A 14705-nucleotide genomic window follows, 5' to 3' on the forward strand; every position below is an offset into this window, starting at 1 on the left:
CGGAGATAGACTTCTTCATCAGCGCTGCGAAACAGACTATTGCAGCCAGGAAGGCGGGGCATAAACGCGGAGACTTTCTGGACCTGATGCTGGAGGTGCTGAATGACTCCGACAATCCGGACAGTAAACACGGTAAGCCATAGTCACAAGTAATCGGCACTGACAAACTGCAAATAAAGGTTGTTATCTTTCCCGGTGAGAATCTTTTGTGAGAAAGTTGCTGCTGAGTAGCTACCTGTTATTAATAGGCTGCCTCAAGGTAACGTGCAAGAAGGGTTTCTGTAAGTAGCTCTTTAGAAAAGCCGCCTTGATGTAGCCGTTTAGGAAGGTTGCCTCGACGAAGCTATTAGGAAAAGACTGCCTTAATATAGCTATTAGAAAAAAAATATTTTGACGCATTTATTAGACTACCCCGACCTAAATGATAGTCGAGGACTATCTTAATGCAGGGGTTTCCAACCTTTTTGTTCCCTTGTACCCCTTGGGCATTTTTATAGGTTTCCGTGTACCCCTAAAAATTTAGGATAAAAAACGATGAAATTGTAATATTTTGATATTTTATAATGAAATCTAAGTGTAGACTAATTATATAATTTAAATAACAGCTTTGCTTACTAAAATGAGGAAAAAAAAAAAACATGACATTGTGCAATTTGAATGCAGATTACAACACCATGTATTGCACAGTAGTGGTTATTCTCTCGGATCCAATGTACCCCCTGAAAAGTGCAAATGAACCACTGGGGGTACATGTACCCCAGGTTGGGAACCCCTGTCTCAATGTATCTATTGGGCAAAGATTGACCCTAAGTAGCCAATGGAAAGTTCCTCGAAGTAGCTACTGGGATAAGGTTACTCAAAGGCAGTGGTTCCCAAACCCATGGTCGCTACCCAAAAGAGGGTCGCGAGGTGTTTCTGGGGTACGCTGGAGCGTCTTGGGGAAAAAAAAGCCATAATTATAACTATCATACTATAAAGGCCGTTTTCTTAAAATCACAGTTAGGTCAAATTCAGATTTTTTAGTAATGTTGAATTACTTCAGTAGGACAGTACAAAGATTCTCCTAAGTATACTAACAAAAATAGTTTTGTAATAAAGCACGCACGTATACACATACAATACAGCAGGTCATACAAGTAGCAATTACGTATAATTCTCGTCCACCGAGCAGACAGTGAGGAGGCGGAGAATAGAATAGATATCTGAAAGTATAACATATACAAATAATTGCAAATAAATACATTTTCACGCATTTGGGGTCGCCAGGCCAGGTCAAGACTGTATTTAGGGTCGCAACCAGAAAAGTTTGGGAACCACTGCTCTATAGCAACTCTTAGGACAGGATGCCATTCGAAATATAACTCTGAAATCATCATTATTACTATTATTTTTTGATGATGCAGTGTTGAGCGACACGAGTCTGGTGGCCCAATGCGTGCTGTTCATCATCGCCGGTTACGACACCACCGCCTCCTTGTTGGCCTCTTCCTCCTTCCTGCTGGCTAAAAACAAGGACGAACAGAAGCGCCTCCGAGACGAGGTGCGGCAGATCGTGGCCGAGCACGGCGACCTCACCTACCACGGCATCATGGAGAACAAGCTGCTCGACGCTTGTCTACAAGGTAATCACATTAGTTTCTTTCTCATCATCTGATGCATCCGGTGTTGCAGATTTCGTCTAGAGGCAATGAACCTTATGATTTAAAAGATGTGGTCCTCTGGTACGCTCATAATTAATGAAATCTCGGTCACTCATTTCAATTTTCTTTATCAGAAACTCTTCGTCTTTACCCACCGGCTACAGTGTTGGAACGTTCGTGCACCAAAACTTATACGTACGTAAGATAATCTTCAGTACAGGGGAAGGGGTCGAAAGCACACCAGTTTCATGTTTGCAGATATTGAAGTTGAATAAATACTAATAATTTACTTTACTTATGTTCTTCATGTACTTGGCCTAGTTATCGCCGTCTCCCGTTAGACCTTTTGAATGGATCATTGGTCTCCCTAGGTTGCCTGGTACTGACCTGACCCTCGAGCCCGGTGACCTGGTGCAAGTGCCAGTCTGGGGCATCCACCACGACTCCCGCTACTGGCCAGACCCCGATACGTTCATTCCAGATCGCTTCCTGCCTGAGAACAAGAGCAACATACAGCCCTTCACCCACATCCCCTTCGGAATAGGGCCCAGGAACTGTTTAGGTGACGACCCTTAAATAGAAGCTAATTATCACTTGTTCCAAAGATCTGCTTGTCGAAATAACTGTTGAGTTTTAAGGAACACCAAGTAATGTGTTCCTTCTGGTGCTTACAGCGATGCGGTTTGCCCTGATGGAGGCCAAAGTGGCGCTGGCCAAGTTGCTGCTGGAGGCCGAGCTGGAGCCGGCGCAGGGCCACGAAAACCTTGTTGTGACAAGTGCAGGAGGCCTACTGCGTCCAAAAGATGGAGTGAAGTTGCTGTTGAAGCCAGTCAAGGAAGAGTAAATCACAACATGAGCATTTTGCGAGATAGGAATTGGAACACTACTACTACCACATTAGGCCTTCACATATACTACTGCAAGCCTAATAAAAGCTCATAAAGAATCATGCTTAACCCTGTGTTCTTTTACGCCAATACGCACAATCACTTCACCTAAATATAACCGTTTACTGCCCATACATTCCATTAATTAAAGTCCAATTGATGCATGCACGAAATGTAGGACTAATCATGTAACATGTGCCACCATAACACACCTGTGAAAAGGATATATATATATATATATATATATATATATATATATATATATATATATATATATATATATATATATATATATGTATGTATGTATACAGGAAAACAATAATGGAAATTATAATTGGGTCCTTAACAACCATTACCCGGCTGTTGGTCCATACAAATAAACAGTGATATCGCTTTAATATTCGTCAACAACCATTACACACATTCACTAACATCCAAGCAGGGAATTTTTGTATCGAGACAAATATAAACCAGTGAATTTCAAAAATCCCTAGAAAATATAGAGATTTCATGTATTTGCTGATGGTCACAGCGATTACATGAAATCCCTGATTTTTTTTTTTTTTAGGGTTTACGTGTAATCCTTAGTTTCACACATTCCCTGTAAAAAAAATATATATATATATATATATATATATATATATTATATATATATATATATATATATATATATATATATATATATATATATATATATATATATATATATATATATATATATATATATATATATATATATATATATATATATATATATATATATATATATATATATATATATATATATATATATATATATATATATATATATATATATATATATATATATATATATATATATATATATATATATATATATATATATATATATATATATATATATATATATATCCGCATCCGCGAACATATATTTTTCACATCCGCGTCCGCATCCGCATCCGTAGTTGTGATAAACTGAACATCCGCCTCCGCCTCAGCATCCGCATTTGTGGTGAAATATACATCCGCATCCGCATCCGTAGTTGTGATAAACTGAACATCCGCCTCCGCCTCAGCATCCGCATTTGTGGTGAAATATACATCCGCATCCGCATCCGCATCCGCACTCTACAGAGGATGTGGGGATGCGGATGTGTTTTGTGTATTGCACAACCTATAGATTATAGAGTAATATATGGACACGCAGTTACAGACTAGCAGAGTAGTAGAGTACTGCCTGGTGCTAACAGACTTACAGTTCAGACAGAGCTTAGAAATGTGGAGTAAATTTATTGATGTGTGTCTAATGAATTAATTATCTAGTAAAACTAAAGCAAATAATATCACGGATTCATTTCCTTTCAAACTTACACAACGTAATGTGTCTAGAATTTAGGGGAAGGTCAGGAGGAGGGGGCGAATTTTACTTAGTGACTATGATGTAAAAATACTTAGTAAATAAACTGCAAACTGTGAATGGTGGAATGTTAGATACTTAGTAACGACAGATGAGTGAGTCACTGTGTGTGTGTGTGTGTGTGTGTGTGTGTGTGTGTGTGTGTGAGGAGGGTGAAGAGGGAGATAGAGAGGAGGCTTATCACCCTTGCTTGTCACCTTCACCCCGATGCCTTACTGCTGGAGAGAGAGAGAGAGAGAGAGAGAGAGAGAGAGAGAGAGAGAGAGAGAGAGAGAGAGAGAGATTGTAATGTGTGTGTCGTGTGGCTGAGTATTGTCGTACATTGCAGTCTTAGACCATATTCCCACTTCACACGGTAGAATTCAGTGCTTCTTCCTTAAATACTTTTAATGCGAATGTTTCCATAATTATACAAATAATAATATTAAAAAAATATGAACCGGCAGCGCTGAGCTCTTCTTATCGCACGAGTTTTCCTGTTGTCGCCTGTTTCCCCTGATACAGTGAGTTGCCGATGAAAAGATTTTCACAGAGGAAGGGTAATATTAGCTATTGTTTTATTATTATTATCATTATTACTGTTATAGAGGGCTTTTCGATGTATTTCTTACTAGAATTTAATGCAATGAAGCATTAGAATAAAGTAATTTTCTTTTCACATTTGCTAAGCATCTCGAAAATTTATAATACTGATCCATAAGTTGTAAACCTGGCATTCTGAGCAAGTCCCCTACACACACTGGGGCAGTCTCATCAGTTGGTAAGAGTTTGCCTTCGAAGGAAGAAGTACTGCTCCTTCCTTGCTTTGCTCCTCGCTGATAATTTAGTTTGCCAGTGATGGTTTAAAAGGATATTATAATCAAGTTTACAAAGCCTTATTGCTCTGTGCTGACTGATACAGCAGCTGAAAAATGGCGTCACATAGCAGTGAAGTGTGGAAATATTTTATGAGCAAGTCAAGTGACCTAGCACAGTGTCTGTTGTGCAAGAAAGATTATTCACGAAGGGACGTGGAACTATATCTTTGAAAAAACACTTGAAATCACTGCATAAAGAACAGTTTGAAGAGTTAATGGCAAAAGAGACAAAGAAGTTGGAAGAAAAAATAAATATAGAAAAAACACCTTTGCAAAAAGCAAAGACAGATGCTAAGCAAAGGAATGTTGCTGAGTATTTTCAGAGTGCAAAATTATGGGATGCTTCTAACCCTAAGGCAAAGAAACTGGATAAATGCATTGCAGAAATGTTAGTCATGGATGATTTGCCTTTCAGTCATGTTGAGGACATAGGATTCATGAGACTGATGACTGAAGCTGCTCCACTATACAGTCTAAAGCAGCGAAATTTCTATTCATCAATGATATGTAGTGATATGTATGAGTCTGTTTTCAAGACAATAAAATAAATAATTGATGAAGTGAAGCAAGACAACAAACTTTCCTTCACAACTGATGTGTGGTCAGATACCTCAGCAGGTGTCTCATTGCTGAGTTTAACTGCACATACCATAAATAAGGAATTTGAAAGAACAAACTTTGTGCTAGGTGCTGAACCACTGGAAGAACGACATACAGGAGAGTATATTTCCAAAATGTTTGATGATATGCTGATGAAGTGGGACATATCTCGTACAAATGTGCACTGTGTTCGGCGTGATGCTGGAGCAAATATGAAAAAAGCTCTGTTTCTCTCAGGTGTAAATAATTTGGATTGTACTGTGCATAAAATACAGCTGATTGCTAAAACTGGGTTATCATCACATTGTGATATAGAAAACATGATCAAAAAAACTCGTAGTATTGCTACGCACTTTCATCACTCAACTATGGCACAAGATGAACTTAAAAAGATTCAGGACAGGCTGCAAGTACCTAAACTCTCTGTTATGCATGATACACCCACAAGATGGAATAGCACCTTACACATGCTAAGAAGAACACTAGAAATAAAGGAATCTGTGTGTGTGTATGCTGCTACCAACTCCAAAATCAAACAGCTCAGCAATACTGAGTGGTTGATTATGCATAAATGTGTAAAAGCCTTACAACCTTATGAAGATATCACAAAAAAACTTAGACTCCACATCAACAGCAGCTGAAGTGATTCCACTTGTAAAGTCCTTAAAACACACTCTTCAGCATACCACATCAGTAGTTTCTAACCCTGTTGAAGAAACTCATACTTCAGATACAAGCTCTGAAGATGAACCAGGCTCAGGATCAGTGATTGAGTTAAATGAAGACTGACAAGCAACACAGGCAGTAAACTTCATGAAAGAAGCAATGCAAGCTGATGTTGAGAAAAGATTTTCTTGGATTGAAAATGAAGATCTTTACAGAATTGCAACATATATTGACCCAAGATACAAGAGTACATTTTTTTCTTCATCTCACGTCACTGATCAAGTAAAATCATCACTTGCCAGAGTATGTGAGGAGCTTTGTCAGACGACTATTCTAGAAGAGGAAGATGGAGAACCAAGAAGGAAACGAAGAAGAGATGATATGAGTGAAACACCTACCACCTGTGGAACATTAGATGAAGCAATGACCTCTATTCTTGCCTCCAGCAGAGATGATGAAGCAGAAAACTCATCTGTCGTAACTTTACTCATGAAAGATATTGAGAAATATCACAGAGAGAAAAGAATAAGTGGAACAAGTCAAGATAGTTTGCAATGGTGGAAGACAATGAAGACAGTCTACCCTGATTTGGCAAAGGTAGCTTGCCAGTATCTCTCCTGTCCACCAAGTAGCGTTGCTAGTGAGCAGCTGTTTAGTAGTGCTGGCTTGATACATGACGCTAAGCGCAATCGGCTTTTGCCAGAAAAGGTAGATAAGCTACTGTTTTTGAAACGAAACTTGCCCATCTTGAACTTTAAATATTAAGTAATAAATATGTGTTTATAGTATCAGTTCAATCAGTTGGTTATAGATTTATAGTTAACCACTTTCAAAAGGGTGGAGGTTGGGGAAAGTGATCGGTGGGATGCACGACGAGTTTGGTCAACGTCCCGCATCCTGGTAACGCACAAAATGTGTGGCTGAAACTCGTCATAAAACTTTATTGTAACAAAAAGTACTTCCACTTTACTTCCACTAGTATACTCAGGAACTCCCTTCCTGCGTCTGTATTTACGTCTTCCTATGACTTAAATACTTTCAAAGAGAGAAGTATCAACTATTAAGACACCATTCGAACTCATTTGGCAGTATTTTGGTTCTCCCACCTTATTTGTTACTTCTCCTGTCTGCATGGTCGGACACTGAAACAGGCTTTTTTTTTGGGGGGGTCCTCTTGGTGAGAACTTTTGACGTAAAAACATCCGCATCCGCATCCGCGAGGATGTCATATTTTGATATCTGCATCCGCATTTGCATCCGCATTTTAGTAGAGACTGATATCCGCATTCACATTTGCATCCGCAAAATGACATCCGCATATACATCCGCATCCGCGGATGTCTGAAATTCGACATCCGATACATCTCTAATATATATATATATATATATATATATATATATATATATATATATATATATATATATATATATATATATATATATATATATATATATATATATATATATATATATATTATATATATATATATATATATATATATATATATATATATATATATATATATATATATATATATATATATATATATATATATATATATATATATATATATATATATATATATATATATATATATATATATATATATATATATATATATATATATATATATATATACACTAAACATCCTTGGTCTATCCATCTCAACTGGAAACTTCATATCTCATGTCTTACTAAATCAGCTTCCTCGAGGCTGGGCGTTCTGTACCGTCTCCGCCAGTTCTCCTCCCCCGCACAGTTGCTGTCCAGTTACGTCCGCCCTCGTATGGAGTATGCATCTCATGTGTGGGGTCGGTCCACTCACACAGCTCTCCTTGACAGAGTGGAATCAAAGGCTCTTCGTCTCATCAGCTCTCCTCCTCACACTGATAGTCTTCTACCTCTTAAATTCCGCCGCCATGTTGCCTCTCTTTCTATCTTCTGTCGATATTTTCGTGCTGACTGCTCTTCAGGACTTGCTAACTGCATGCTTCCCCCCCCTCCCGCGACCCCGCTGCACAAGATTTCCTACTCATGCTCAGCTCTATACTGTTCAAACCCCTTATGCAAGAGTTAACCAGCATCTTCACTCTTTCATCCCTCACGCTGGTAAACTCTGGAACAATCTTCCTTCATCTGTATTTCCTCCTGTCTATGACTTGAACTCTTTCAAGAGGAGGGTATCAGGTCACCTCTCCTCCCGGAATTGACCTCTGATTTCGAACACACCTTTAACCACTGTTCTGGAGCAGTAAGTAGCGGGCCTTTTTTTATTTTTTTCATTACGCCTTTGCACTGTCTCCATAGCTGTAAACACACTCACACACACACACACACACACACACACACACACACACACACACACACACACACACACACACACACACACACACACACATATACATATATACATATATACATATACATATGCACCCACAGACACCCACCCACACCCACACCCGCATATACGAGCGCGCGAGCGCGCAAAAGTGTCTCATGTTTGCCATCCTGGATGGAAAACATGAGAAACTTCCTAACTGTTTCTCAGGACCGCCCACACCGGGAAAGTTTGTATGGAAACTCAGCTTTGACATTTCGAAGGTGTTAATGAGGCTCGTAAAAGGATCTCCGCCTGTCAGATTATGGCTGCAGGCTGATGGGAGCTGGAATGGCTTTTCTGTGCCTGGTGTCGATTCGTTGTATTTTGGGAGCCGCCGTTCGTAACAGTTCTTCAAAATCAGTGGTTGACCTTCCAAAAAAATTATTGATTAATTAAACCCTGCTCCATTAACTCTCGGCTAAACCAAAGTAAGTCATTCTGCAATGCTCAGCTTTCTATAAACTACCTCACCCATACGTCTTCTTCTTGCTCTCCAGTGAGTGCAATAATAAGTAAAACACAGAGGCCATTGCAGCAGTCTCCGCACACACCGACATCTTGAGAACACCCTTGAGGTGTGGACAGGAAACATTATTTCCCGAGGGTATTCAAATGTATACGAGTGGTTTACCGAAACACTTGGGAAACGTCTGGGATTCATTGCTGTCATACAAAGATTCCTGGTGTGGAGGCACCTTTACTCCCCATCCTCTCTCTCACACTATCCACCTCCCGTTCATCTCCAGTATTCCTTTCTTTCCTCTTTTCCTCCAAAGTTCCCTCCTGTTTCTACTTCCCGTTCTTCCTTCTCTTGTTCATTCCCTTTTCTATCTTCCCGCTCCTTCTCTTCTTCGCTTCTCATTCACCTTACTCTTTTTCCCTCCCTCTCACATTTTCTACCTCCCGTTCATCTCCATTATTCCTTCCCATTCTCGTTTCTTAATGTCTTTCTCTCCCTCCTAAATTCCCTCCGTTGTCTACCGTTTGTTCTTCCTCCTTCCCTTCTTCAATCCCCTTTCGACCTTCCTCTCCTTCCTTTTCTCCCTCCCAGTTCCTCCTTCCTCTCCTCTTTTCCCATTCTTCCTGCCTTCATCCCAGACACTCTTTCAGCCTAATGATAACTCAGCCCTCCCTTCCCTGTTCCAACTTTGCGGCCCAGTAATTACTCATAGGCTCCGTCCTTTGCCCTCCTATGATTCTATGTCCGCCGAGCCGTGGTTATGCGTAGTTAAGGCAGATCAAGACCTGACAGACTCGAAACAGTACTCAGATTTGGTCTAACTACTATTTCTACTACTACTACTACTACTGCTATATTGTTTGAGAGAGAGAGAGAGAGAGAGAGAGAGAGAGAGAGAGAGAGAGAGAGAGAGAGAGAGAGAGAGAGAGAGAGAGAGAGAGAGAGAGAGAGAGAGAGAGAGAGAGAGAGAGAGAGAGAGAGAGAGAGAGAGAGAGAGAGAGAGAGAGAGAGAGAGAGAGAGAGAGAGAGAGAGAGAGAGAGAGAGAGAGAGAGAGAGAGAGAGAGAGAGAGAGAGAGAATGCAAAACAAGCAAAAAGGGCAGCAAGAAGGAAAGGGACAAACGGATGCTGCCCCGGAAACCATTCCACTTCTTAGGACGATCTGTCACGCTCCTTCGGCCCTTCGTCCTGCCATCCCGGATCCGACAAACTCCGTGATCGGCGCCTTCACGGTATTTTCGATTAACTTAATATTCCCGTCTGGTGATTTTAAGAGGCAAGTCTTGCTCCAACCCTCCTCGCCTCGGCGGGCTGGGGAGCGTCAGGGGGCCCAAGGTCTTCCTGGCGAGCGTCGCAGGGCCCAGGAGTCCCGGCAGAGCGCCTCGGCTGCCCCGGGGCGTTCATGGCGGTGCTGGAGACCCCGAGGGTCCAGGGTCGGGGGGCGGGGCCAGCAAGACCTTCTCAATAACCAGACGACCCAGGTAATGAAACGCTCATTACAGGTTGTAGAAGGAAAGAACTGAAGGCAATCGTGCCATCTCTACAAAAACAACAGAAAAAAATCAGAAAAGACAAAAATCTATCATAAAGGCGTGTCACCTATGGTGTTGTGTGTTGGCATGAGTTAGCCTTTTCTGGGGTGAAGGAGACATGCCCGTACCAGCACACAGCACCAAGAAAAGGTGATGCAGGAGAACACCGAGAAAAAGGATAGAACAGAAACAATACCAGACAAGTAATCATATAGAAAGAGAATAAAAGAAGAAGGAAGATATAGAAAAAGACCACCAAAAATGATAATACAGAACCACAACATCGATAAAAGGAAACTACCGTGTTATCTCATCAACTACAAAAATGAACAAAAAAATCACAGGAACGAAAAGGCAAAAAATATCCAGCATTAAGGCGTGTGGTGTTGAGTGCTGGTACGAGTGGGTCTTTTCTGGGGTGACGGAGACTCAGGAGTACCCGCACACCGCACCAAGAAAAGGCGATTGAAGAGAGCACCAAGGAAAGAGGACAGAACACAAACAACACCAGAGTAAAGGAGAGATTTAGAAAAAGAATAAAAGAAGGAAAATATAGATAAAGAACACACAAAAAAATTATAATATGGAATCACATCGATAAAAAGAAATACATAGACAAATCATCCACCTTTCGGCCCTGACTAACATCCAAAATCATGGGTGAGTCTTTTCTGGGGTGAAAGAGGCTCATTCAGACCAAGGAACATCAAAAAGGATGATATTAAAAGAACACCAAGAAAATTAGATAAAAGCAGAAAATAATGAAAAGAAAAAGAAAACACCAAGCAAAAGAAAAATTAGATTAAAGTAAATTAAGTTAAATAAATAAATAAATAACAGTACAATTATATATTCTTTTTAAATCTATCAAAAATCAAATATTATAAGAAAAGGACATCATTCATCTTTATGCCTGAACAACATCATCAAAAAAATGGGCGAGTCTTTTCTGACGAAGGGGGGATGGGGGGGGGGCATCCAAACCATCACAGAACATCCAGAAAAGGATTCAAACACACACACACACAAAAAAGAACAGGAAAGAAGATGACTTGCTTGGCTCATGCTGCCTCCCGGAGTTCATCTGTGATGGTCTTTAGGACAGCCTTGGGCCACTCGCGATGACTCCCTTTATTCGAACATGAAATCAATATACACATAAAGCTGGAGTTTTCAAAACAAGGTAATATATCGAGAGGCTCCCTACCAATGTGTTTGAAGCAAAACATAATCAGCAGTGTGTTGTTCTCGTTACGACACAGAGTACAGACTTTCACGGCTTTTGGAATGAAAACTGCGAAGTGCCCAGAGAGGAATGGAGAGATTACTTCCAGGAGTCACTGTATCAGACCAGAAAGGGACTGCAAATGGATGAGAGAAAAGATATAATTAGATGACATAATAAAGCCACTTAAAAAATGCAATTATCAAGACATATAGGAGAGAGGATTTCAGATTGCTTAAAAGAGTGACGGAGAGAAATTAATGCTGATAAAAGCACTGAAGAGAAGGGCTTTCAGCAGATAGCGTGGTGATACAGAGAAGAATGAGGGACGTGTAGTAGAGGCTGTAAATTAGAGGCACAAGACAAGAACGAGTGGAAACGTTTGTGTGAGGCCGAGGACTTCTACATGGGAACGTTACAGGCTGATGGTGATGATAAGAGAGAGAGAGAGAGAGAGAGAGAGAGAGAGAGAGAGAGAGAGAGAGAGAGAGAGAGAGAGAGAGAGAGAGAGAGAGAGAGAGAGAGAGAGAGAGAGAGATAGAGAGATATAGATAGAGAGAGAGAGAGAGAGAGAGAGAGAGAGAGAGAGAGAGAGAGAGAGAGAGAGAGAGAGAGAGAGAGAGAGAGAGAGAGAGAGAGAGAGAGAGAGAGAGAGAGAGATGCTGTCCTTTATTGATTATATCAGTGGTCAACACACTTTTAGCTGAGTCAGGTTTTGTGGTTGCTTTTTTTAGGTAATTTTGAGGTGCTGATGTTAAATATGTCATCCATTTTTTGCTAACACATCAGGTTTTCATTCTGTAGCACATCCCTCTTTTATGATGCACTGTATGAATAATTGACTTGGTCAGGAGAGTTTACTAAGGCTCTTCGTCTCATCAGCTCTCCTCCTCTTACTGATAGTCTTCTACCTCTTAAATTCCGCCGCCATGGTGCCTCCCTTTCTATCTTCTATCGATATTTCCTTTTTACAGTGAGTCTTTTTCTTCCTTTATATCTCTTTTTACTGTTTTTTTTCTTTTCTACCGACAGTAATAAAGTCTCTTTCAACCTTTTTTTAATTTTGTTTTATTTTACTTATTATAATTTTTGCTTTACTTTTATTTTTACTAATTTTTTCTTCTTTTATGTTATACAAAGTGACAAAGCTTCTTCCTTACTTTATTTTCTCTTTTTCTTAGCCACAGACGATTCAAGTGATTCTACGTTATATTCATACTAGTTAATCTTTCAAGCTATGTGTAAATGCAAGTATTTTCCTAAGTCTATATCTATTGACCTTTTTCTTCTTTTTCTCCTATTATGAATTCCTCTACTTATCTCACTTTCTATTTATTTGTCTTTATATTTCCTTGCGGTTACTGTCTCTATCTTCCTATACATTCACCCGTTTGATATTTCTGTTCCTTTCCCGTAACCGTCATGTATATCTAATGAAGCCGCACCATACGAAACCTGACGTGTTCCGTTCTAGCTTGTGTCTGTTCAAACACTTCTTGTTTTTTGCAGTGTCCTTTTCCTTCTCTTTCATCATCCTTTCTTCCGTCTCTTTCTTCTGTCGACTCCCTTCCTCTATAGGTGCCCATTGCCGGCCTTTTGTTTTACACCAGTTTAAAATTACTCAGTCTTTTTCCAGGTCATTTCAACTGTTTCCAAAGGCTGCTGCTGAACCGTGATAGGCTGCAGATTCTGTCATGTAAATTATCTGCTGTTCGGCGCCCCAGTAACGCTATAGTGCAGCACCAATAACCTCAAGCTGACCTTTTCGATAGTACGGGGGTCGGAGACACATGCCGATCACAGTCACGACCCTGTGTAACCTCCCGCGAATTACAGGTCGCTGATTGTCGTTATTAGGTCGTAAAGTCAATGTGACTGGGGCTTTATCTGTTCGTTTTCGAGCCTGTACACCTGTCTAATTAAATACCTGTACCTCAAGAGACGGATGAAGTGGCTTTAAAAGGACAATAGGGATGTGGTAATTAGTGTGTGTGTGTGTGTGTGTGTGTGTGTGTGTGTGTGTGTGTGTGTGTGTGTGTGTGTGTGTGTGTGTGTGTGTGTGTGTGTGTGTGTGTGTGTGTGTGTGTGTGTGTGTGTGTGTTTACGTTTTATATATCATTCAACGTTGTATTGATTGCAGCAACACAGCTCTATCTCCCCTCCCCTCCTCTTCTCTCTCTCTCTCTCTCTCTCTCTCTCTCTCTCTCTCTCTCTCTCTCACACACACACATTATACATTTTCATTGTGCATATCAAATCGTGGGTCGTGGCAGCAACACACACACATACACGCACAAGCACACACACACACACACACACACACACACACACACACACACACACACACACACGTTAAATGGCTGAGTCCAATAATAATTTGGGTCTTGTTGATTATTCCGCAGTAACAGTGTGGGTATCCCGACCGCGGCGGGGAGGGGGTAGTAGTAGCAGTAGAAGAAGTAGTAGTAGTAGTAGTAGTAGTAGTAGTAGTAGTAGTAGTAGTAGTAGTAGTAGTAGTAGTAGTAGTAGTAGTAGTAGTAGTAGTAGTAGTAGTAGTAGTAGTAGTAGTAGTAGTAGTAGTAGTAGTAGTAGTAGTAGTAGTAGTAGTAGTAGTAGAACAAAGGAGTACAAAGGAAAAGCAAACATCAACAGACCTCTTGGTACTAACTAGGCTGTAGCCTTTTTATTGTTGCTACCATCTACTCTAATCTACGAGTCAGAGACACAGGACAGCAAAGAAGAAGGCTTCTCCCCTTCCACCAGTCCCTCCAGCCGAGGCTGGCATGAAAAGGATGAATACCATGTAGTATAGAAAAACTACAATGGAATTTTACATGGACAGAAGGAAGATCATACACGACAACTAAGCTAACACTACTTTCTGTTAGACCGGAGCAAAATAGCGGATGTTCGGGTTAGCTTCTATATATGTCTAGTCGGTTTTTGAACGTGCAAATAGTTTCGCTTCCGGCGACGTTTTGAGGCAGACCATTCCATACATTGATGACACGTGTAAAGAAGAAGTGCTTTGATTCATTTGAGTTGAAACGCTTCCTCGTTAT

General features: G+C 40.4%; 1 protein-coding gene across 1 annotated transcript; it reads left to right on the top strand.

Moving 5' to 3' along the window:
- Positions 1 to 5: 5 nt before the first annotated feature.
- Positions 6 to 2591, top strand: LOC126990300 (cytochrome P450 3A41-like; the record flags this gene model as incomplete). The annotated part of the gene is made up of 5 exons (XM_050848868.1): positions 6 to 132; positions 1404 to 1622; positions 1775 to 1835; positions 2012 to 2202; positions 2315 to 2591. Coding segments are annotated over 5 exons (768 nt in total), but the record flags the coding sequence as incomplete, so codon positions are not given.
- Between the last annotated feature and the right edge of the window lie 12114 nt (positions 2592 to 14705).

This window comes from Eriocheir sinensis, unplaced genomic scaffold (genome assembly GCF_024679095.1).
Source record: "Eriocheir sinensis breed Jianghai 21 unplaced genomic scaffold, ASM2467909v1 Scaffold1534, whole genome shotgun sequence".
In the NCBI taxonomy this organism is placed as follows: Eukaryota; Metazoa; Arthropoda; class Malacostraca; order Decapoda; family Varunidae; genus Eriocheir; species Eriocheir sinensis.